The sequence below is a fragment of the Diadema setosum genome, chromosome 1 (assembly GCF_964275005.1).
Source record: "Diadema setosum chromosome 1, eeDiaSeto1, whole genome shotgun sequence".
NCBI lineage: Eukaryota > Metazoa > Echinodermata > Echinoidea > Diadematoida > Diadematidae > Diadema > Diadema setosum.
Genome location: NC_092685.1, coordinates 38,128,152 through 38,153,286, shown reverse-complemented (window position 1 = coordinate 38,153,286; position 25,135 = coordinate 38,128,152). Strand labels below are relative to the sequence as shown.

The 25,135-nt window shown below is 41.0% G+C and overlaps 1 protein-coding gene across 3 annotated transcripts in view; it reads right to left on the bottom strand.

Annotated features, from left to right (window-relative positions):
• Window positions 1-25,135, bottom strand: part of LOC140235934 (DNA mismatch repair protein Mlh3-like) — an 82,372-nt gene that overhangs the window by 46,901 nt on the left and 10,336 nt on the right. Inside the window, exons 6-9 of one of the 3 annotated variants that reach the window (XM_072315929.1) lie at window positions 24,603-24,865; window positions 23,795-23,897; window positions 22,137-22,294; window positions 13,667-13,759 (exon numbers count right to left, since the gene is read on the bottom strand). In XM_072315929.1, coding sequence (XP_072172030.1) covers window positions 13,667-13,759; window positions 22,137-22,294; window positions 23,795-23,897; window positions 24,603-24,865 — 617 coding nt within the window. Of the gene's footprint in view, window positions 1-11,602; window positions 13,760-22,136; window positions 22,295-23,794; window positions 23,898-24,602; window positions 24,866-25,135 lie in introns of those variants that run through there. The other 2 variants (XM_072315935.1, XM_072315941.1) reach the window with 2 other exon arrangements.

Here is a 25,135-nt window from a genome sequence, read left to right as displayed (position 1 = left end):
CGGAGGCTAGTCCCAGGATTGAACCTGCCCAGTCTGGTTTAGTTGTACAAACAACTCGACTACGGGAGGAATGCCCCTTGGAACGACCTGAAAGAAAACGCTAATGCATCTATGATGGCTTTGGGCCCATGAACCCTTTCCCTACGAGATGAAAAAAATCAAAGGGGGAAAATGGACGGAAAGAAGAAAAAGACGTCTAAAAACTATACAAAAGTGAGACAGAATAAAGGTAAAGGTACTTGATGTACAATGATTCTGTTAGCGTATAATGTTGCACCTAAGTGAACTTCACAGAGCTCAAAGACGATCTGGCTATAAGACAGCCACCATCATGTGTTAGCTGAAAACGGGCATTCTAATGATTTCTTTTCTTTTAACGTATGTTTCATTCACCAGCTCCAAGATCCTTGAAATACGTCATTGTCAGCTGTAGATTTTGATTGCTGCTGCTATCGGCCAAAAGGTGCACAAAGCACAACCTACCGACAAGACTATGGTAAAAAAAAAAGGCAAGCCTGAGAAATCTATCAATCATAAGTTTACAGATTTATCTCAAGATGACGTCATGAATATACGCAAAAGAAAAAAAAAAAAAAACTAGAAATGTCGCTATGGCGACTGATGCCTCCGCCATAATGCATGATTCTCCCAATAGGCGTATAGTACAATGTCTTCACAATGTGTGATCCATGACAGTTTCACATAACTGCCAAATATTGAAATGACATGTTTGTCAGAAATGTCTTGAACTGGGTTTGCTATAATTTTCTAAGAGTGCAGGTACACATATTTGGGGAATTTTGGGGAAGTTTATGCATTGAGTAATTTCCAAGGTATGAAGAAAGAGTGTGATGATGGTACAAAATAGATTTTGTGTGTGTGTGTGTGTGTGTGTGTTTTTTTTTTTTTTTTTTTTTGGTGGGGGACATTGAAACCTGGCCTTTGACCCTTAACCTTTGACCTTCTGGCTGGAAATTTCCCGGAGAATCTCCATTAGGTAATGCATGTATTAAGTTTTGAAACTAATAATACAAGCATTGCATATACTAGTATATGAGGGAAATAGTAAAATTTTGGGGAGTTGACCTTGACCTTTGACCCCTTGACTATTGACCCATGACCCCTAAATTCCCTAGATAATCCCTGCCAGACAGTACATGCATATGTACGAAATTCCACGAAGATTCATTGAACCATTTGCAAGAAAAGTGATATTGCAACATTTTCACCTAACCTTTGACCTTTTGACCTTTGACCTTATGACATGAAACTCTCTCTGGAGAATCTTTACGCAGTAGTACATGTCCACACCAAGTTTCAAGAAAATACCTTTGGGCATTGCATAGATATGGGGGAAATTGCAACATTTGTAGCATTTGACCTTGACCTTTTGACCTTTGACCTCTTGCCAATGTCACTAAAATCTACTCAACTAATTGTCCCATCATACATCATCCTTGGACCAAGTTTGGTGAAAGCTGCTTCATCCAGTTTTGAGTTATCACGTAAACAGATAAATTTTAGGATTTGACCTTGATCTTTGACCTTTGACCTCTGTCCGATTTCACTGAAAAACTAATCAAGTAATTGTCCCATCATACATCATCCTCCAACAAAGTTTGGTGAAATTTGCTCCATCCAGTCTTGAGTTATCGCGTAAACGGATACAATTTCATGATTTGACCTTGACCTTTGACCTTTGACCTTTGACCTTTAGCCGATTTCACCCAAAATCTAATCAAATAATTGCCCCATCATACTTCATACTTGGACCAAGTTTGGTAAAATTCCAGTAAATATTACTCAAGTTATCGCGTAAACGAAAGCGGACGGACGTACGGACGTACGTACGGACGGACGGACAACCCGAAAACATAATGCCTCCGGCACCACTTCGTGGCGGAGGCATAAAAACGTATTGCACAATAACAGCAAAGCATGAGGACAACGACAGAAGCCAAACTTGAAAAGGAGTCATATCTGTAACTGTATTGCAGTCAAAAGCCCAAGGCAAGTAAATTCTTGCAGGGTCATCTTTAGAAAGCGAAATTCAACAAATCAACTTTAGGTTCTCATATGTCAACGACAAAATTCACTCGGTCATGAAGAGTGATTTTTCTTTTTTCTCACCATGTTGAAATCATGGGTCTACGGCAATAATTACTTCCTGGACAATTACCCCAGATCCTTCCCCTTCCCCTAACCCTAATCCTAATCCTGAACTTAATCCTAACCCTAACCCAAACTCTAACCTTAAACCTAACCCTAACCCTAATTTTTACTCCAACCTTATCACTAATCAGCATTTAGTCTGGGGTAATTGTCCGGGGGGGGGGAGGGGGGGGGGGGGTGACTGCCCTGATACGTGAAATCATAGTATCTTATTCTGAAGTCCGTACTTAAGTACAGAATAAAACTATTCGGGGAAACGAGCAAAATGAAATGGAATAAGTATTGAGTGAGTGAACGGACCACGTCGACTGCATTGTTGCGACGATAATTATATGAAATCAACTTAACTGGCTTTTGATATTGTTTGTAACCCATGGTTTCGGTAATTATAGAATCGACACCAATGAGCAGTGGCCACATAACCTTATTATCTTCGTCAACATGAGACCCACTGTATTCCAACGTGCAACAACGTCGTAAACTATACGACCGACACCTTTCACACACTCAAAGTTATATCCATGCATATAAGCTATCTGGATTCAACGAAGTTGAATCAAGCATTCGTTGATTCCGGGGCTAAAATCGCTGATAATTGCAAATAAAGAAAGAACAATGATGATTTCTTGTACTTCTGATTCTCAATCATTAATAAAATGCTGCTTCTGTCTAGAGATCACATTACCTGTCATATCAATCTTAGCAAGATGTGAATTGAGAATGTTGAATTTTCTAAAGTCATATTACAAGTCCAAATCTTTAATAGTAGTGATGAAAAAAAAAAAGAATGTCACCCTGACTTCCCTTATCAAAATTGGAATCAGTTTGGGTCGCTTATGATAATCAATTACTTTCAATTGAAATTATTCCTTCATTGTACTATGTTCCCTAAAACAGCATCATCCGTTGCTTTAATAATGCGTTTGAAATTTCTTTTGGCGCTTTTCAAAGTTGAAATCTTTAGATTCTTTCTCAAGATGTGCGTGTGTTTGCTTGAAAGTGTAAATGGGCAGTGGCCAACTTTGAAAATTACATGAACTTCTCGGCCAGAGAAGTTCAAGGTCAAACAAATGAGCTCTCAACCTTTTCTGTGCCAGGGACTTTGGACCCTGCGTACAACGCTATATGGCTTTAAAAAAAAAAAAATCAGTACTCAAAGCGTATAAGGGGTTACGAAGTATATTGATGGTCACTTCACTGATAGCAGCGGTACACGAAAATATTGTCGCACGTATCAAAATCCGCTTCAAAATTGCTCAGCTCGTAACCACCCCCACCCCCCCCCCCACACACACACACACACGCAGAGAAGAACATCACTCTTTTACTACCTAACTATCTGTATCAACACCGAGAACATCCAGAAAAGTGCTGGGCCTCAGAGTCTAAGCACTATAGACTACGACATGCATCTCGAACCTCATCTTTTCCCTGTTTGAGGGCAGCCTATGATTCTGTTTGGTCCGTTCTATTACGTGTGAAAAAGTCAATTTCATTAAATGGGCTTTAGAATCTCTGCAATCTGATTGGTCAATATCATGCATTGATTTTTACTGATCCACACTCGGCCATGCGTCCGGTAAAATCCGAATGCATGGCTCAAGCCTTCTATAGTATTGAAGGTGAACCGGACGCATGATGGGTAAAAAGGTTGAATTTCATGAATTTACAGGCCCATTTTATAAAACGAATAATGCACAGGCCTATTTCGTGGATCAGTGAGAATTGGATGCTCTCGTTTAACTTTGGAAACAGTCTAAAACCCCCCTCGCGGGGCTCGTGGGTTTACGCATCCAAGTCTCACCGATCCACTTTGACCTGTGCATCATTTGTTAATGATGTCATACACGACTCCCGTTTCGTTAATGATCTGAGAATTTAAGAAAAAAAGTTCCATCTCAGCCATGAAAGTCTATACTCCAGGACATCGTATAGAGAATCAAACTAGAATGATGACTTTGAAGGAAATCCTTACATTAAAATGTCTACAGAGACGTAGTTTCGAACTTCTGTTAATTTTGTCGGTGTGTGTGTGTGTGTGTGTGTGTGTGTGTGTTTGTTTGTTTTTTGGTATATTAATATGGAAAGGTCGAGGGTGTGGTATAATAATTAGTAACTGGGAAGGCAACATCTATACCTATTAGATGCAATTCGCATTTGAAAATTACCTATAAATCATTATATTTGCAATGGGAGAAATATGAATGCAATTTTGGCTATACACTGCATCGCCATCAAATTCCGTGCGAGCGGAGCACTTGAACGAAGCGGACAACTGTTATTTCACGGGTCGCCTACATTGCCAGCCCGCATTCCATGTATTCTGTAATTCGCTGTGGAGAAAAGTAGGGTGATACATGTGGAACAAGTGTTAGTGTGGAGTACACGGGTCGCCGCCGCAGTCACAGAAGTGTTCTCACCAAAAAATCGGCGATAAATGGAAAAAAAAGGAATACATCAAGCAACAGGGGTATGTATTTCAAAATTTCACGCTCTAACCACAAAATTTATAGCGGAAGATGTCATCAACCCCGCCCCCGCCTTCTCTCTCTTTCTCTTCACTTTTTTTTTTGAACATAAATGAGATTTGTTTGTTTGCACGATTTCGTGGCCAAAAATAGCTCCAAACATTCCCGCATGATTGCAGGCGCGAAGTGGCCTCTTAGCAATACTTTATGACTCGAGCAAAAGACGAAGAATGATTGTTGTTATAATTGTACTGGCGGTTTTTCCTTTTATGTCAAACTTTTTCCTATATACTCCTTTCACTACTTTTGCATATAGTAATATATCTTCTTTGAGATCGTCCTCATATTCTCCGTTGACAATATATCACGGCGTTCCAAAGGTACGTGTCGAAGAGTGAATTGACTTTAAAAAAGATAAGCAAATATACAGAACAATGAAATGGGAAAAAAAAAAAACTCACTTCAGAAACACAATGGGTATGCATTACACTTTTATTTCCTCTTTCCACGTTTGCCTCTTCTGTCGTTATGTCTCTGTCGCCACTTTGTACTTTTTACGATTTTCTCATAAAATCATCTTTCCTTTCCATTCTGCTTCCAAATTCTAGAAGTAGATTTACATAATCACACAGCTATTATTTCTTTGTGGGTGCATATCAACATTGATTTCTTCAGTTAAACAGACCAGCTGAAAATTTCAAATATCAACTTCAGTTGACGATGAATTTACTGCATTAAGAATTGTGAAATCAGGAATAGCACCTCTATGCGCTCAAAAGGTGAAACAGTGACACCATGTGGATCCCGGATTTGGATAGACTAAATTAGACGCAGAAATCCTGCAGTGTCACCTGTACGGTTTAAACAGCCCCTATATACCAACGTATACTTTTTTTTTTTTCAGTAATATTCATTTGATTTCTATAATTACACATAACAAAACATTCATCTTGAATGAATGCAAACAACATACAATCAACAATGATTAATCAAACAAAAAACAATCAATCGGTACGTGACACTTAAATCATTACATCACAAATTTTTACACAAACTTACACACGCACACACACGCACACACACACACACACACACACACACACAATACTCCCCCTAGCCCACTCCCCCATGCAGTTCTAGGGTTCCCGCTTACATCTTAATCCTACACTTCAATAAATTATATTCAATCATGAAATTCCATTGTATATATTCATACACACATATACATGTACATTTGTACACACACCCACGGACATTCACGCAGCCACATTAATGTGGACTTACATCAAAGAGTCATGCTGATAAAATGTCTTTGGTTGATTTCTTTGATTGGTGAGTTTTTAGATGAAAGGAAAGTCAGAAAAAAAAGACAAAAGGATTAGAAAACAGGCAGGGAAGGACAGGCTTGAATTTGATGAAGAAACAGCAGAGGTTGACGATCGCGGGAGAGTCACTCAAAGTCGAACAAGGAAAACATCAATACGTGTTTTTAAATGAGCTGTTATGAACTAAAAAATGACACATCAATGCCGGTTGATGAAAAGGGGAGCGGAGAGGACATCAAAATGTGAGAAGAAAACAACATGGGTAAAGACGAGGACGGACAGAAGTTCGTAGAGAAAGAAAGATAGGTCGAGAATTCAGAGTTGTTTATGCCAGTAGCAGCATTCTGGCGCAGTGTGTGCGTAGGAATGGCAAGGCGAGCGGCGTAATTCCACGGGGGAACGGTCTCCGTGGCGCCACTGCCTACCACGTGTCAATGTTTATTAGCATTCGACCAACCCCAGCAGGCGGTCTGCGTGGCGCGGCGTCCGCCCGACACGCTTTTACCAGGAATTCCACCCCTTCCCCCTTCGCGCTGGCATCCGCGCTGGCCCGCGAGCACACTGACGCTGCTGCGCTAGGCTCGCGGAGTTCCAAAACAACAACCCCAGCATCATCGCAGAGTTCAAACGGGCGGGGTAATGACAGTGGTGTGTACGTGTAATACATAGCGCCATCGACCTCTCCGCGAGGCGGTTAACCTTGTTAGCTTCCCCCCTCTTCCCCATCCCTCCCTCCCACACCTGCGAATGTTAAGCTGATGTGTCAATGTAACTCGGGCTTCATTGGAGCTGGTACGGGATTGCCTTCTCCTGGCACATTCCACGGAGAACCCATGAGTCGCTGCTACATCATTTTCGTCACGGACTAACGGATCTCGCCGTTGATGCGAAGAGGAGAGAGAAAAAGGGAGATGGGGAGGAGGAGGAGGGGTAAATGATTAGGACAACTGTGTACAGGAAGGATTACATATATCTACTGCTGAACACAATCATATTATGGTGAAAGAGCACGGAAGATGTAGGCGTACCATAAAGACCTTAGTGATGAAAATAAAATTGTAACAAAATATGTATCGGCCTACTTGCCCCTCCGTTTACTGGGATTGCGTAGTGCAGATGGTACTTCATCATCTTTTGCTTTGTTTTGTTTTGTGGAAGTACATCAACATGAATCGGGAATATCACGTATCAATTCAAACTTTCCAACGGGAATGTGAAAAAGCATGATTCGTGACAAAAAAAAAAAAAAAAACCTGAACAAAATGTGTTTTTATTAACAATTCCCTCTCAATCACCGTAGTTTCATTAAGATCAGCGTCATGCGAGAGAAATAAAACAATTAAGACACTCCCGATTACACTGAGAACTATAATGTATGAATATATGTATGTGTGTGTGTGTGTGTGTGTGTGTGTGTGTGTGTGTGTGTGTGTTTATGTAATAAATCCCCGGGAATAAATCTGGGTGAGCATCAGCGTTCTCGAGTAAATAATCCGCGAAATGGGATCTGGACTAAATAGAGTGCAAACCAATAATTGACACAGAAAGATATACGGCTAGCCGCAGTCTCAGTGACGAAAACAAAAAACGAGGCCATGATAACTAGGAGACAGATAAACAGACAAACAGACGGACAAAATTAATAGATAGACAGGGAGAGGCCGGGCCGCAAAGATCACTTAAAGACATTTACCTACTTTTCCTTTCGGGTCGATTGAACATTTGCGATATGGAAGATGATATCATACTTTCAATGAGCTTGTTACGGAGTCGGGACAGAAATATTTACGTGTTACTTGACCCCACTCCGTTAGACTATGACCGAATATGACTTGAAGAGGAGGTGGAGGAGGAGGAAGAGGAGGAGGAAAAGGAGGGGGGGGGGGTAATGTGAGATTAGAAATCAGCGCGTGCTTGCCAATGGGCGACGGCGATAGATAGCGCGCTGGAGACGTTTTACGATGTCGTGGCGATACTTTATCTGGTGAGAGACGCCACCAGATAAGGAAAAGATGTAAGCAGTCGATGTCTCGAGCTGTTTTCGTGTCAACATTTCATCGGTCGTAATTCTTCGTGGAGACGTATCTCGCCCCAGCTGGCGACCAAGTGTTGCATCCGACCTGCCGCCATTCTCGACGGGGTCGCCGCAGTGGAAGAGAAGCCTGCCAAGTGGCCTAGCTTTTGGCCGATAGAATGCCTCTTTCCTCTTTGAGCCATAAAGTGCGCATGCCACGGGAAGAATTATGTTTGTTATTTTGCCGGGGTATACGATTTCACTTGAGATAATTAATCATCGAAGTCCGATGCGTATCTCCACCCCCCCCCCCCCCTCCATTTTCCCCCGGACATTTTAATACAAGGCCTACTCCACACTAAACACATGATGTTGTTAATCACTCTACGGAATGCATTCCACTGCATAGAAAAAATTGGAAACGGGACGCTGGTCCGGTGAAGTTCGTGCGAAGACAGACTCAATCTATATCGCTATGCTAGAATCTTGCAGCTGGAACTGGTAAAAGGTTTGAATGAGATAAAATGATAGCACGGAAGAAAAAGATGACGAAGGAAGTTGCGGGGATGCTATACAACGACGGCGCCACTCTCGTGGTTTTGTCTGGAAGGCGCGATTAGGGGCCAAGGCAAAGACTCTGCCTTTGGGTACTCTAGCCCTCCTCCCCACGGATTAGCGCCTGCTTTTAGCTAAGCTACCGTCGGGACCAGTCGAGCTGGTTTTCCGACACCACTTCTTTCATCGGGCCCAAGTTTTTAGCCTCACGAATCGTGTTCGGCTAAATCCGCCGTCACACTGCAAAACTAAAACCCCTTTGCTCGTCTGACCCTTTGCTCACAGCCCAATGTCTCCCGTGGGTTGACAGCGGTTCGTTGCGTCGACAGACCCCATAATCGCAGTGGACGTAATCGACATACCATCAGTTTGGGAACGTGGCTGTTGGGGCTATTTTCTCTCTCTTCTTCTCCTTCTCCCCCCTGCTTCCTTTCCCCTATTTCGGGTATTTTTTTTTTCTTCCGGACACATTTGGGACTCGTTTGAAATTGAGCGAGGTGACAGGCGAGCTGTGAACGGGATTTAACAGTGACAAATGGCTGGGTGTCAGAGGCGTAAACCGCGACGCTTCTCACGTCACAAAGCTGCATCTAGTCTGAGAGACCAGTCCTAAACCTGCTCAGTCAAAAGAAGGGCGCCTGCTCGAGCCTTTGGACACGTGCGAATATAACGGCACCAGGAAAAGAAGACTAAACCGGTGATGCGCGCGCTCTCCGCGCGGGCTGACAACTAAAGTCAAGTTGAATTCTCATGGTGACTCCGCGATGGATGGGACACCCCCAGCGTAACAGCAAACATTAATGGAGATGTCGTGTTCATATTGTTCACATCTAGAAAGTTGGAAGCAGGAGTGAATTTGGACTATGTGTGTGTGTGTGTGGTATTTCGGAAAGGGATGATCCTGGGTTAGCGAGAATGGAAAAGATGAGGATTGGTGTAAATCAAAATGATACATTAAACCTTAATCATTTTTGCCTCAGAAGAGAATGAACAAGGAAAAGTAGAAATTACGCGGTGCGTAAAATATGTCCCCGCCGGAAGTAGCATTTAGTAGCAAAATGTACAATATCGGTAAAAAATCAAGGTCAAAGGTCAAAGAAGTCAAAGGTCAAAATTCTGTGTAGAAGTTTTGAAGCCCTCACCTAGTGCCATCACAAAAAGCAAACGGAATCGAAATTGGGTTTTGATAGAAATGGCGAAGGAGTAGCATTTTGTAGCCAATGTACAATATAGGTCAAAAATCAAGGTCAAAGGTCAAAGAAGTCAAAGGCCAAAATTCTGTGTAGAAGTTTTGAAGCCCTCACCTAGTGCCATCACATAAAGAAAACGGAATCGAAATCGGGTTAGAAATGGCAAAGGAGGAGCATTTTGTAGCCAATGTACAATATAGGTCAAAAATCGAGGTCAAAGGTCAAAGAAGTCCAGGGTCAAAATTCTGTGTAAGAGTTTTGAAGCCCTCACCTACAGACTGTAGTGCCATCACATAAAGCAAACGGAAATGAAATTGGGTTAGAAATGGCAAAGGAGTAGCATTTTGTAGCAAAATGTACAATGCAAGTCAAAAATCAAGGTCAAAGGTCAAAGAAGTCAAAGGTCAAAATTCTGTGTAGAAGTTTTGAAGCCCTCACCTAGTAACATCACATAAAGTACACGGAATCGGGTTAGAAATGGCGAAGGAGTAGCATTTTGTAGCAAAATGTACAATATAGGTCAAAAATCAAGGTCAAAGGTCAAAATTCTGTGTAGAAGTTTTGAAGCTCTCACCTAGTGCCATCACATAAAGCAAACGGAATCGAAATCGGGTTAGAAATGGCGAAGGAGTAGCATTTTGTAGCCAATGTACAATATAGGTCAAAAATCAAGGTCAAAGGTCAAAGAAGTCAAAGGTAAAAATTCTGTGTACAAGTTTTGAAGCCCTCACCTAGTGCCATCACATAAAGCAAACGGAATCGAAATCGGGTTAGAAATGGCGAAGGAGTAGCATTTTGAAGCAAAATGTACAATATAGGTCAAAGGTCAAGGTCAAAGGTCACAACTGAAATTCTGTGTAGAAGTTTCAAAGCTCCCATGTAGTGCTATCATATAAAGCAAACAGAATCAAAATTGGCTCATAAATGACAGAGAAGTAGCAAATTGAACATTTTGATCACACACGGATGCACAGACAGACAGACGTGCTAACGAGAGTATGCTTGTGTGGCTAGGAGAACAATAGTGCACAATAGATGGCCTTTATTCCGTCAGGCTTGTGTGGCTAAAATTTTTGCTTGTGTGTCTATTTTAACAAAAGGGAGAACAAAGGGGTAGACACACAAGTATATCACCGTGAGGTCGTCCGGATGCACAAACGGACAGACAGACGGACGGACACACGGACACACACACGTACGTAGCCTGTTTCATAGTCCCATGCTCGAACTCGTTCGGCGGGGACAATAAAATGTGAAATAACGTGCAACTATTTTACCTCTTTTCCGAGATAAACATGTATCAGACCTAAAGAAGCCATCTCCCCTCACACAACCTCACCCCCCCCCCCCAAAAAAAAAAAAATAAACAGATCGAGATCTCAACCTAGCACCACTTGGAGCAGGAAGGAGCCTGCATGCACTGACAGAAATACACGTACTGCTGATAAGATGCATCATATCCACAGTAGCATACAGTTGCACTCTTTCCCTCAAAATCTCTGCTACCTCCTCAAAATTGTCATGGCTACCAGACAGTACGGAAGAGAGGAGTGAAGAGGGGTACAACATGGAAATATATATGTGTATATAATACATTTTACAGAGAGAGAGAGAGAGAGAGAGACATTGATAGAAGATGGAGAACAGAGCTTACATTGGAGCAAAGTCCATGTGGTAATGTTACAATGAATGCCCTACCCTCATTATATAGACGAAGCATTTGGGAATTTTTCGCCTTCGACCAACAATCACATATCTGCACCAATATCATCTCAACAAATTCATTTCCATACAAATCAAACCAATTGCAATATGCATTCTTCAACAGCTAAACATGGAGAGCACGTCCCAATTAGGCGGCCAAGTGTTGATAAGATATCAAATTTCAAGTATGTCCTACACCAGGACTTTATTTACAATCTCTCTGGTTGACTGTGAAGGGCGATAACACATTGAAACAAAAGACAAAATAGACTGAATGCGATCACAACAGTAACCACATTGCATAAATACAGAAACAACAAGAAAGTATTTCAATCAGCTGCTGAAAATTGGCAAGATTTATAAGGCAAAGACTCTGCTTATCAACATACAAAAAGTAGGTGATTCTGATTTGTTATTTGAAATACAAGGGATTCAGGGGGCAACTCAACCCGACAAGCATATATCCAGTTGATGCAGAAAATATATTTTCTAAAAAATGATGTGCATTCGGCTGTCCAAATTGCAACTATGTCCCCGAAAAAAGAAAGGAGGAAAGAAAGACACAAACAACTAAGAAGTAGTCTGAATGACAGATTTAGAGCATTTATCTTATAGCAGCCAGCATCAACTTTAAGTAAATTGACATCAATGCTAACATGAGGACTTCCCCTCTGGATACTGTGCCAAGAGCCTGTACAAGTAACACGGCATAGCACACCAGCACTGATAACCTCAGGAAGTTACACCCTAATAAATCACTGCATTCTCTAATCTTCACACCTCGCTTTCGAGTGTGAATGCAATTTATCTGCCAAATTCTTTTCTCCCAAGACGGGCAGACTACACTTTAAGATGACCCCTGTAAGAGGTCGTGGGAAGTAGGACTATGTCTTGACCCTTGACACAGGAAGCACTTGAGCAATTGATTTGAGATCTATACATCTACCACGACATACAAAATGAAGATGAATCTTATCTGATCACACACTAGGCCATATAGTTGCACTCTTCTTTGTTCTGAACACACTGCACAACAATCGTGCTGCAACACCTGAGGTTACAGCTGAAAACTGTCACTATCTTAATACGCTGTCTGCACGGTTTGACATAGGCCTACTTCCAATGACCTCTAGCTTTGACCTTTCAGTGATACAACACACCATGAAAACTTGTGGGAAATCATCAAGAGGGAAACAATCAAGCCTTTTCCAAGCAAATTATTGACATTTCCTTTCTACCCCTTGTATGGAGTAAGTTGCAAATGTGTGGGTTTTTCTCTTTTTTTTTTAAAGACATAGGAGTTTGTTCTTTGCAGTAAAACACTAATGCTCTGATAGGTTTGGGCAAAAAGGAGTTTTACTACCACTTCATAACATTCTTCTCATATCTGCAAAGTACAATTATTTCATTCAGACTCAGTGTTTGGGATTCATTAGACTGTATCAGAAGCATTCAGAATTTCACCAGTGTAGATGACAGGATAGCATGCAGTCAATCTTTTTACTGCTACAATGACTGGGGAAGTAAATGAAGGAATAATGATTTACAGCATGAGAAAACTTGCATATGGGGTTTTACTACCATAGAATAAAATTCATGGTACCTAAAATCCTGAATACCACAGTCTTTACTAACAATCAGTCTCCACACTGAAAGAGTAATTACCAACAATGCATTCAAACACAATCCTTAATGACTTCATTTCTTGAAGAGACATTTATAACTAAGAGAAGAGACATTTATAACTAATGTTAATCATTGTGCCTAGCTGCACTAGGACATTCAGACCTCAAGACAACAATAATAACAACAAAAACCCCTAGTTTCAGCCTGGATTTGCCATTCACAAAGTGAAGAGAGTAATAAGACTTGTGTCATTCCCACTTCCTGCTCTTATTCTGCTATATTTGATTTGAATTCATCTTTCTGGTTACCATAATGGCGCGCGCACACACACACACACACACACACACATTCACACACATACATAATTACTGCTCTAGATGAGACTGAGTAATTATAGTAGTCCGTCTCTTTTGTTTCATAACACCATTACATGAAAGACCTCTGACTGCAGAGAAATTCTTCTGCAGAAACACCCTGCATGTTAGCAGCAACATACAGTGTATATGGCACTTTATATTTTATGAGCAACTGAATTCTACATACGTCCAGAAACTCAATATATACAGTTCTTTTTTTGAATCTGTGTAATATTTAACATTGGGTCATTCTCACTCATGTGTCTGCATCAGGATTCCGTCTTCTCAGCTTCCAGAGACGAGGCCTAGGAGGAGGAGGAGGAGGAGGAAGAGGAGGAGTCAATGTGGCCTGCAGGAGGAAATAAAAGATTGAAAGGGAAAGCACTGTGAGATAATATGCCTGTGTGTAGTGTAGTTCTACTTTGTGCATGAGCAGAAAATGGTTACTCGTGCTAGAAGGCATTTCGGTTTTGCAGGGATTTCTGTTTCTGAGACAATCAGTCACTGAGGTAATCAGTAATGCATCTGTGATGTCATTCATTTCATTCATTCATCTATTTCAAGATGGGAAGACCCACTCAGCATAAGCTGTTTTCCAATGGGTCCGTGCATGATTATTCATGGTAATAATTACAAACGGTGCTTGCCAGCATGACCACCTGACAGCAACAAAGTGTTCTTTTAAGCCTAATATTTGGCAATAATAATGGTAGAAAAAGTCTGTTAATGCATTCAATGCAAAACAATGACATGGATGCATCCCAAAGAGTTAATGGTGATTTGCTGAACAGGCTGGGGATGATGAGCAACAGAAGAGGAGGGGTCACGGGTAACTTTTCTATATGAATATGGTGCAACAGGGCAATAAGCCAATCTCTGAACATTTTGAGAAGTTGGGGTTCTATGCACAAAGTAAGGACATGCTAGTCATTGTCATTCGTGGCTCATGTTTTCTTGTATAAAGCACAGCACAAATGAAAAATTCTTCAGCCATGGAACAGGAGGCATTGCAACGCAGCATGAACTTTGCTGCATTACTTTGAAACACGAAGAACAACTATTGTGTGAGAAAAAAAAAAGAAGGCAAGACATGGACAACACAAAAAGTAGAGGAATTTCTGCACAATGATTTCAAATTTATACCCATTTGTCATTGCAGCCGTCTGAATGCAAATCACACTTGGGCTGACAGTTCAAACAGCAGTAGAATCATAAATGCCATGTAAATGTATGGCAAACACAGCGCCATGCAAACATCTGGTTATGATTCCCCATTTACTTCTTTTTCACTTTGCCTGCAGTTAAATTGAGCCTCTGGCACCATCCATTGAGCACAAGAATGCTGGAGACAGGTTGTACTCTTGTTGGTCGTAACACCATCGTAAAAAAGAATGTACCTCCGCCATCAACCCTATGCCGGGCACCACACAAATCACCTGATAATGGCGAAGGTGGCGCGGAACAGACTCAGCATTCTAACGAGGAGACAAATCATTCTCATCATTTATCAGGATGCTTATTCTGTCTGTTGGGCTGCCCTGAAACATGATGCAAAGAATAGGTAAAGATCTCCCTGTGTCACGCCAGTCATATAATGACAAGAAGACATGGGAAAAAAAAAAAAACCCAAACAGATTCATTGGCCTCCCTCCTGTTCCGTCATCCTCAGGCAGACATAAATGACATTTACATAGATGCAAGATATCTATTTTTCTATTCATCTATCTGTCTCTCTCTCTCTTCAGATAGATGAATGAATATACGTACATATATGAACCTGTACATATGTCTGTGCATTTGTATGTGTGCTTGTATTAAAGTATTCATGCATACATTTGGTATGTGGCATACATGTTTACCTAAAGGGATCATTTATCATGGTCAGAAGATTTAGGATATGGCAGCAGAATTCATAAGAATTGCTGTTCATTAAACATTCAGGGACAACAAAATGTGACCACATGATAAAAACTGCACAATAGCAACAACAAGAATAAGAATTGATTTTTAAATATATCAACCTATTTTAGCATTCAAGAACAGAATTTGATTGGTCAGAAAAAAAGAAACTGAATAATTTGCACCGAGACATATATTTCATTATATCGTAAAACATTCCAATAAGTTTTTTTTTTTCTTTCTATGCATACAAATTTTGGTGAACTGCCAATTCTACAAGGAACTTGATAGAAGGTATAGCAACCACAGGGGCGGACAATGTGAATTTTAGTGATTTTTCATCCTGGCAATTTTCTTCGTCAAACCGAAATAGCCGCTGCACTTTACACTCGCCCCTCGGCGGGACGAGATTATTAGGAGGAATCGATAAGATCAACACCTCATGCCGCCCCCCAAACAGATGAATGGGAGAACAATTTGCACAATTTGCTTGCACTCTGGACCAAATGAGGAGATGGGAGGTGGTTCCCATCATTAAGGGGGGACATCTTGTCGGCACTTGGGCTTTGAAGTTTCCGCTGATTGAGCTCCAGGACCTGGACAGAACTCTGGCGTATCTCATCTAGATAAGCATCTTCTTCTACATTCAGGCTTTCGAGTGTTCATCTTCCTCTCAGAGCTCATATCGGTCCATCCAATCTAGTGGTATATTAAAGAAGCCTTCACTCCTCAATACAGACTATAGGTTTTCGCAGAGTCTTTCAATTGCCATCTCTCTACCAACTAGCCCTCGGTCACCCCTAAATGGTAGCTTGGAAAAATTATGACCCTTTTTTTGTTGGTTTTGTTTCTGTTTTGTAAGGTTATGTTTCTTTCTCTTTGCCCCCCCCCCCCTTATTCTTTTTAGATACTACAAAACTTTGCATCCTGGCTGGCTATGAATGAAATATTTCTCATCCAAGGTTACGTTTTTCTCACAGTTGGTACAAGCTTCTGACGAACAAGAAAAGAAAAAAGAAACAAAAGGGGGGGGGGGGGGAGAATCTGCCCCCTTTCATGGCAAGGGCTGTTGCCCTTCAGGGACATGACATGCCACTCTGCATCGAGGCATTCTCCAAGCAGCGAGCGCAGAGCATTAGAACCTGGCAGAGGGGTTGGACAACAGTGCATATAGAGAAAGGGAAGAGAAAGAGAAAGATCCTTATCTTAAAGCCTGACGCCCTGGCCTACCTCCTATTGAGCATGCCACCGACAGTGCAGCGGCTCGTGATTTGAAGTGGGACAAGTGACAGTGTTCACTCAAAAAAAGAAAAAGAAAAAAAGAAGGAAGTTAAGCAGAAAAGAATACACAACAATGACAGAATTTATGAAAGAAAAAAAAAAAAAACTGGTCAAAAATGTTACACAGAGCATGAACTATGTGAGGTACATTTGGACAAAAGGGGGGGGGGGGGGAGGTCAAAGGAAGTTAAATGTCTCACACACATGCAGGGACGGCCTGCATAGCTGCTCATCCAAGACCACAAATCAATGAAATTATGGAAAAATATAAAAGAATAAGAGCCAAGTTTGTAGCAGAATGGCATGCTTGCTTTGTGGTGGGGGTGCCTCAGTGGTGCAGCGGAGCCTGAAGGGAGGGTAGAGTCAAGCTCACTGACAGGTGGAATGGAAGGGAGCCCAGCCTGCCCAAGTTTTGCTACATTAATCAATGACAACCTTGTGGAGGCACAGAGCCGCTGGGTTGAATCTGTGTGTTTGTGGGCATCGGCATGCTTGGATGGAGATCTCTTCCACCACAGAGTCCATGCCCTGCCATCCAGGTGGTTCAATTACGTCCTGTCGCTTCCCATTCTATTCCATAACATCCCCCCCCCCCCACCGTATTGTCTTTCTTTTTGGCATTTTCTGAATTATTAGACCTCAAACATCACTGAAAACATAAAGCTGAACAAACAATGGCCCTTCTCTTTGACAAACCACCGAGTTACAGAAGGTGAATAAATAATGAAAGAAATTTAGAGGATAAATGCACCCATTGGAAATGGTTGAATGGGTGGCTTTCAGCGCATTTTTTATCTCCTGCACAGTAGGGAAGAATGGCATCTTGGCCTCAATGGACTGTTAGACAGTGACTGATGAGAATTTGGGAACCTTAGTATGCCAAATCTCAACAATTATGGTAGGAAAAAAAAAAAAACCTGCAACTATCATCATCATCTTCTGTATGCATACACATGTGCATTATGTAGGAAACAGAGTTCTTGGTGAGGTGACGGATAGAAAACTAGTTTTCTTCCATACTTTCTGACACCAGGCAGATCATGGACAAAGCAGGCAGTCATGATTTTGAAATCTCAAGCCACTGACTCTCCACCTCGACACGGAACACATTTCATTACCATTAGGAACTAGAAATGTCACTATGGCGACTGGTATGCCTCCGCCATAATGCATGATTCTCCTAATAGGTCTAGATAGTACATGTGGACAATGTGTGATTACATTTTCACAAAATTGGCAAAATATTAAAATGACAAGTTTGTCACAAATGTGTTGAATGTTCACCTTCCTTGACCTAGGTTTAATTGGATGAATAGGAGAGCATGTATTTGGGATTTAAGGACTGTAACTTGACTTTGACCCATTCAAACGTTTATGCATTGAGTAATTTTCAAGGTATGGAGAAAAAGTGGAATTTCTGTATTGAATAGTAAATTGCTACCATTTTCATCTGGCCTTTGACCCTAAAATTCATTAGATAATCACTGTCAGGCAGAACATGCATAAATATGTAGTATGTTTCAAGATAACCTGAGCCACTTCCGAGATATGGACGAAAAACTTAGTTCAGCACTTTCCCTTGATCTTTGACCTTTTGACCTTTGAGGCAAAAACAAAAGAAAAAAAAAACTTTCCAGAGAATCTCTATTAGGTTATACATGCATACACCAAGTGTCAAAAAATAATCCTGCTGGCATTGCATAAACAAGAGGGAAATAGTAAAATTTTGAAGTGTTGCCCTTGACCTTTGACCCCTGACCTTTGACCCCATGAACCCTAAATTCTCTAGATAATCACTGCCAGTCAGTACATGTAAATATACTATGTTCCATGAAGATACCTTGAACAATTTCCAAGGTACAAAGAAAAAAGGTGAAGTTTTAATGTTTTTACTTGACCTTTTGACCTTTAACCTCATGACCCAAACTTTCACCAGAGAATCTTAATCGGGTAATACATGTATACACTAAGTTTCAAGAAAATATCTTCAGGCATTGCATAGATATGATGGAAATAGTGAAATTTTATGTATTTGACCTTGACCTTTTGAACTTTGACCTTGACCATGTGCACCCAAAAGTTGATAGGCACAACTTCACCCCCTAATACACAAACATGCCAAGTTTCATTAGGATACCTCAAAAGGTTTTGATAGTTACCCTGTCCACAAAATTCATTACGGACGGACGGAAGGATGGACGGACGGACGGACGGACGGACGGACAACCCGAAAACATAATGCCTCCGGCACCACTTCGTGGCGGAGGCATAAAAACAAACAAACATACAAATGCTGTAATTTTAGTCCTATCCCGAGTCAACATCACCAGCTTATCCAGAAGCAAACCCATGACGTAGTCCCTGTGCATGCAATTCACAGATCAGCACCAACATGAATTTCAAACAATAATTCTAAACCTTCAGAAAGAGGGAAAACGGAAGGACCTGCCACCCGAAATTTCAGGTCAAATCTTTTGAAGACCTACTCGTGCTTATTCATGCTTCAAGTTTATTAAATGTTGTTGTTGTTTTTTTCTTTCTCTCTCTTCCTTTTTTTTTTGTTCATTATTGGTGCTCTAATTTTGACTTCTGTAGTACATACAGAATGATCCACCATTAAGAAATTGGTAATTTAAAGGTATGAAAAAAACTGAATTCGATAGATGATGTCTTGCAGTCAAAAGACTGAATTGCACAAAGAATTAAACATGAAAAAGATTGTATGAATGCATTAAAAAAAAAACTTTGATAGATGGTTACACAACAAATATTGACATCAAAAGGAGAGTAATGTATACACACATATGAATAAAGCAAAATCTTATCACAGTAAGTACTATTGGGGCAAGTCATAAAATATTCCCTCACACTAAAGAGTAAAAACACAGGAGAGAATGGTTCAGTTGATCACAGGTTGTTTTGTAATTCTTTAAGGTGTGAATGAATTTTTTTTTTCAATGACAATGAAAGCACATGAAGTATTAGTCTCTGAGGCTGGCATACTAACTCAATGGCAATCAAACAATGATGCTACCCTACATGCTCATGTGGGCGTTGCTCAGCATAAAGTCATTGACCTGTTCCTGTTTTTTTTCCTTCGAGGGGGAGGTGCTCTGTATTACAGATTTTGGTTTGTTATCTGAAGAACTGTATTCAAACATCTGTTTATCTTATGCTTGTACAACAGAGACCCTATCTATACTATAAAGAAAAACACAATTTCTGCCTGCTTTATCAGAAATGTTTGAGGTCTTAAAAAACCACCAACAAAACAAGATTACTGCTGTTGTGCTGACTCCTCTTATCAAGAAGTCTCTATGCTTTCGTGTATGTCTTTCATTGGTGGTATATGATTATATGGTACAGCACGTCTACATGGAATATGATTGATGAAAAGGAGAGCTATGATAATAAAATATGGCAGGAAGCTATAAAACGAGTGGTAAAATTGGGGCCTGCATCCACAAAATAAAAATGGAATTTCATAGCTTATATCTCGCAAATTGCGTGACTCCGTGGTCATAAAGCAACTCTTTTTAACACCAAATCTCTGCGGCATTGCACTCACTGCAAAAGTGATTCATTTCTGGGTATTTATGCTCAAAACAGTGTACAAAGTGTACGGAGTAAATTGAATAGAATTTTAATGCATTGAGGTTGTGAAAAAAAAAACATGTCATATTAGAAAAAAAAAAGAAGAAATGTTTTGCTGTGGGAGCACTTCTTCCTCCATGTGCCTAACCATCTGGCTTCCTGTGTGAATAAGGTTGATAAAAATTGTGCAGTAATTTTTATAAAATGGGTTCAAGAATGTAGCCACTAGGAAGCGCTGAAATGAGTCACGTGTGCTTTGGTTATTCTAGTCCCATCGCACTGCGTGTTAAATCCTATTGCCGATCGTCTGTGCGCACGGCGGCTCCTTTGAATTGCATGCATACAGTATGCGCTGTACTGTACTGTACTGTAAACAACTTCTAGTTTGGGCTGCCGGCCGGCCGGCCTTTCTTCCCTGCATAACACGATGTGTGGCGTACGTATACTCTTATACGTACACTTTGCACAGTACAGTAGACCAAGCGTTGTGGGACCGGACGCGTACATGGAGTCACTTTGAAGGGCAAGTCCAACGATTTAGCAGGTTAATTCTCACGCCGTTTTCAGAGTATGTTGTCTAGTAGGCCTATATGAGGAGTCTATATCAAGTCTTTAAGGTAAAGGGTGCATATTCTATGTAAAATAAGTAAGTTTTCATGCGGGAACTTAAGTGTCCGGAAACCCAACCCCCCATCATACTTATACTGTATGTGCGGGATTTCCGAGTGCGACGTGCGTAAATGTTTGGGACGGACATCGTCGGACGTCTCGACCCACAAAGGTGCGGGAAAAATGCTGTTAGTTTTCGAATTTTCGACCCATTTTATAAAATAAATGATGCACAGGATTATTTTGTGGCATTAGTGGAGGCGTAGCGCACTCGAGGGTATTTACAATTGTGAAACATGCACGAGGTGAAACACACTCTATCCTGTGCATCATTTGTATACTATCACACCTCAGATCCCCTTCAGCATTTACCCAACCGCAGTTATTGCAAATACCATACAATGACTCGAATCATTTGGTTTATTTTTCTCTCCCATGGTTTAACAATCAAAATGAGTGACATGCAGAGGACCTGTTTCACTAAGCTCTGACCAAAATCAATCCTACAATCAATTCAGTTGATCTTAGGGATAATTTTGGGATCAATCAGTCCTCTGCAGTTAGACACTGCATTTGGGAACAATATCTTGCATCCACCTGCCACATTCTAGAATACATCTTAAATGTCTATGTATCCTTCCCAACTAGATCTGATCTGAATCTGTTCCAACTTTGGGTTCACTGTTTGACTCAATATACCCCCCCCCCCATGTTAGTGACACAGGGCCAAGCTCTTTGATATGTTGTGAAACAAAAACAAAAAAACAAAACAAAACAAAACAAAACTCAGCTTTGAATCTTGTGAGCATTGATACTGGCAAATCTATCGATATAAAGAATCTCATATTGCACTGAACTTGTGCCACAAACCATAATGACACTTATTCAAAGGAGCACCTGTGCGTATGTGGCTGAGTGCTTATGTTGCTTGTAGCAGAAGTGCTGACAACAGCTACAACTTACAGGCCAAAGGTCAACAAAGTATTAAAAGTGACTAAAAAACAAACAAACATAAATTGATGATATCTATGCATGAAAATACATTCTCCTAAAAAGAAAAAATCTCCCTCCTATCTCACCTCCATTCCTCCCCCCCCCCCCCCCAAAAAAAAATGAGATTACTAATCTAACTTCTAAATCATTAAGTCACTTACAAAAAATAACTAAACGTCACCGCACTCAATACAACTTTTGGTCACACCACTGACTGACTTTGGATCTGAAATAAGCAAGCATGTTTATTCTGAGACCATTATGATATATTTCAGATCCAAAGTCGGTCAGTCATGCGACCGAACATTGTATAGTGTACGATGGCCTTTAGTCATCATTTGATAAGTTACCTGCTGTCCTTCCCAGTGAGTCAACTTCCTGAGGTCAAGGAGGGGCATGAAGGCTGGACGGCCATGCGCACACTGGAATGGCAGGTCACATGACGACAGCTGACCAATAAGAGTCCTGCAGTCGGCCAGGTCCAAGACATCGCCAAACTTGATTGCACCTGCAGGGAAGCAGAGGCTATTGGTGTTCACTAACTTAAAAAAAAAACAACAACAAACAAACAGGAAGATGATATTTAACTGATATCACAGGGCAGGCAGTAATTTGTGCTAACACGGTTACTTCTCAGACAAAGTACAGTTTCATTATTGCATGCTTATTCATTAAAAATTATTATACCATTAATCTATCCAAAAAAGAAAATTAGAATCAACCTTGCATAGACACAGATGTCTCCATTTCAACTCACTGAAGACCACTCCCAAGTATTGACCGATTCTGTGACGCGCTATGTGTATTTTTGGCATGGGCGCAGCCATAGTGGGTGTATCAGCCGACCCCCCCCCCCCTCCGCACTCCCCCACCCCTCTCCCTACATTAGCACGCGCGCAGAATGAAAAACTGCTTTAGCCAATAGGCGTCTCGTACTGAGTGCGCGAATGCTTGCTTAGTGCGCGAACCTTTGTTACAAGTGCGTGATAAACATGTTGCCCGGGGGTGGGGGAGAGCAGGGGGGGTCGGCTGATACACATCCACTATGGCTGCGCCCTGTGCCGTAAAATGTCTGCTGCCCTCAACGAACCCGAATTGGTCAATACTGAGACAGGTACATGTATCTATGGGAAATGCATGTGATAGCAAAGCCAGCTCCTTCTCAACGGGTTAATAGTTGAATACACAATTGTGGAGTTGCTCTGCTTTATTTTTCAGAACAAGTGGTATGAAGAACAGATATGAATTAATCACATTTACATAGACAAAAGCACTTGTACACACTGCCATTCATCCGTTTGTCAAAGAATACAAGGTGAACTACGTCTTAAAGGCAAAGTGTTACTTACTGTAAAACCAAAAATTTCTGCATGCATGAAACTTTCACAAATTTTGTGAGGAGCCAAGATTCACGACATTAAAATGTACACAAAAGTTCTTGTCTACACTATGTATTGATTGACAGCGGTAATTTATGAAAATGTCATGCCACGAAAAAGGCCATTAGGTCCAATTCACACAAATTTCATGCCATGAATATTTCTGGTTTATTTTATGAAAATCATTTTATTTTAAATTTATGAAAATTTCATGCCACGAAAAAGGCCATTAGGTCCAATTCACGCAAATTTCATGCCATTAATATTTCTGGTTTTACACTAATCTAGTTGGGAATTTGAAAAAAAAAAACAACTCATTTGGGCAAGATCATGTCAAATTTGCAAGTACATACACATTTTCAGTCCAGTTCCTTTGCATTAAAGGTCTACTAGCTCTAGTGGCATCATTGCATTATTTCTCTATGCAGCTTGCCTTCAAAGATATTTACAGAGAAATGCTATGTGCATCTCGCTGTTGTTGTTACTGGAGCAAAACTTTAACTGTAGGGTCCTACTTCAGTAAATAAAGTGAAAAAAGATGCAAAGATGTGGAAAAACAAAATGCAATAAATAGCAAAAGTCTGTGAGAAAAATGATGCAGGTGTCCTAGGTGTGACTGCTTCACTGACCATGGCAAGCCTGCGAGTTGAGGATCCTGGTGATGGACCTGGGGAGTGCTGCTCTGGCACCGGCCTGGGACTGTATTGCATCAAGCTCCTCCTTGATGAGGGTCTGGGGAGACAAGGGGAATGAAAATCTCAGCATCACACACTCTTCCATATTTGTGCTAAATGTTGTACTGTAACTTATCCTGAGTAAATACGAAGCAACTTTGTGGACGTTTGTCAGGTTTCTGTGAACATTATTTTGATCCTTGACTTACTGGGTATTCATCTGCAATGCCACTTACAGAGATGCGAGTCAATATTACTTCACCTAGTAAATGAGTACTGGGCCCCGTTTTATGAGAAGATAAAATCATTTTTCAAATTTCCTTGCCACACAGGCTGCCATAGACTTACAATTGAAATCAACTATATAATCAATTTTAACTCTTCATAAAACAGGGCCCTGATGTAACTTCTCTGAAAAAGAACTGCATCCCCCATGAGTAACCATCATAGGTAGAAACACTACTTGCCAGTGCAGCATTCTGCATATAACATGAAATGGCTTAGATAATGTTACACACAAATTGCTGTGTATCACTCCTGTGCATAAGGAATAAAAGTCACACTACTTACTGGAAAAAGGAAAAAACTCACTGGCTTCAACAAAGATCCTTCATAAGGATACTAGTAGTAACTCACATTCAGTTTCCATAGAACAAAACCATAAATTTGTCACTTAGTTTAGAAAGACTCTACACCTTTGCAAACACAAACGTATCTTCTAAATACAACTTAAAATCTTGTTCTGTGTATGTGATGTAATCACCTCAACGATGCTGACAGCAACGGTGGGACGCCCTCGCTTGGTTTCGCTGGCCTCCCTCTCCACCACGCACTCTGGCAACGCAGTGACCAGCACGCAATCGCCATCGTCTGGCAAGGTGAAGCCCACGCCGACTCGCCCCAATTTGCCCCTGTAGGCCTGAATCAGGCGCAGTTCAGATGGGGACAGTCTCACGGGAATGGGCGGAGTCACCGAGGCAGCGCGGATGATGCGTGAGTCTCCGTCAGTGCCACCAGAGTAACACTCTGCAGGGACAAAGGATGTGGACATGAAAAAAAATCAATTACAAGATTACATTTCAGTAGTTTCTTATACATCTTAAACACCCATGTGGAGTAAATCCTCAATTTGATGGGAGATCATGATACTCTCAAAATCAGAGTGGAAGGGATCAATAACTGCCGGTATATTAACAGCTCATAGTCAGTAAACATCTTACATTTTGTGTATCCAACTACAGTTGAACCTCTCTTATCCGGCCTCCCTTTATCCGGATCTCTCTATTATACGGACGC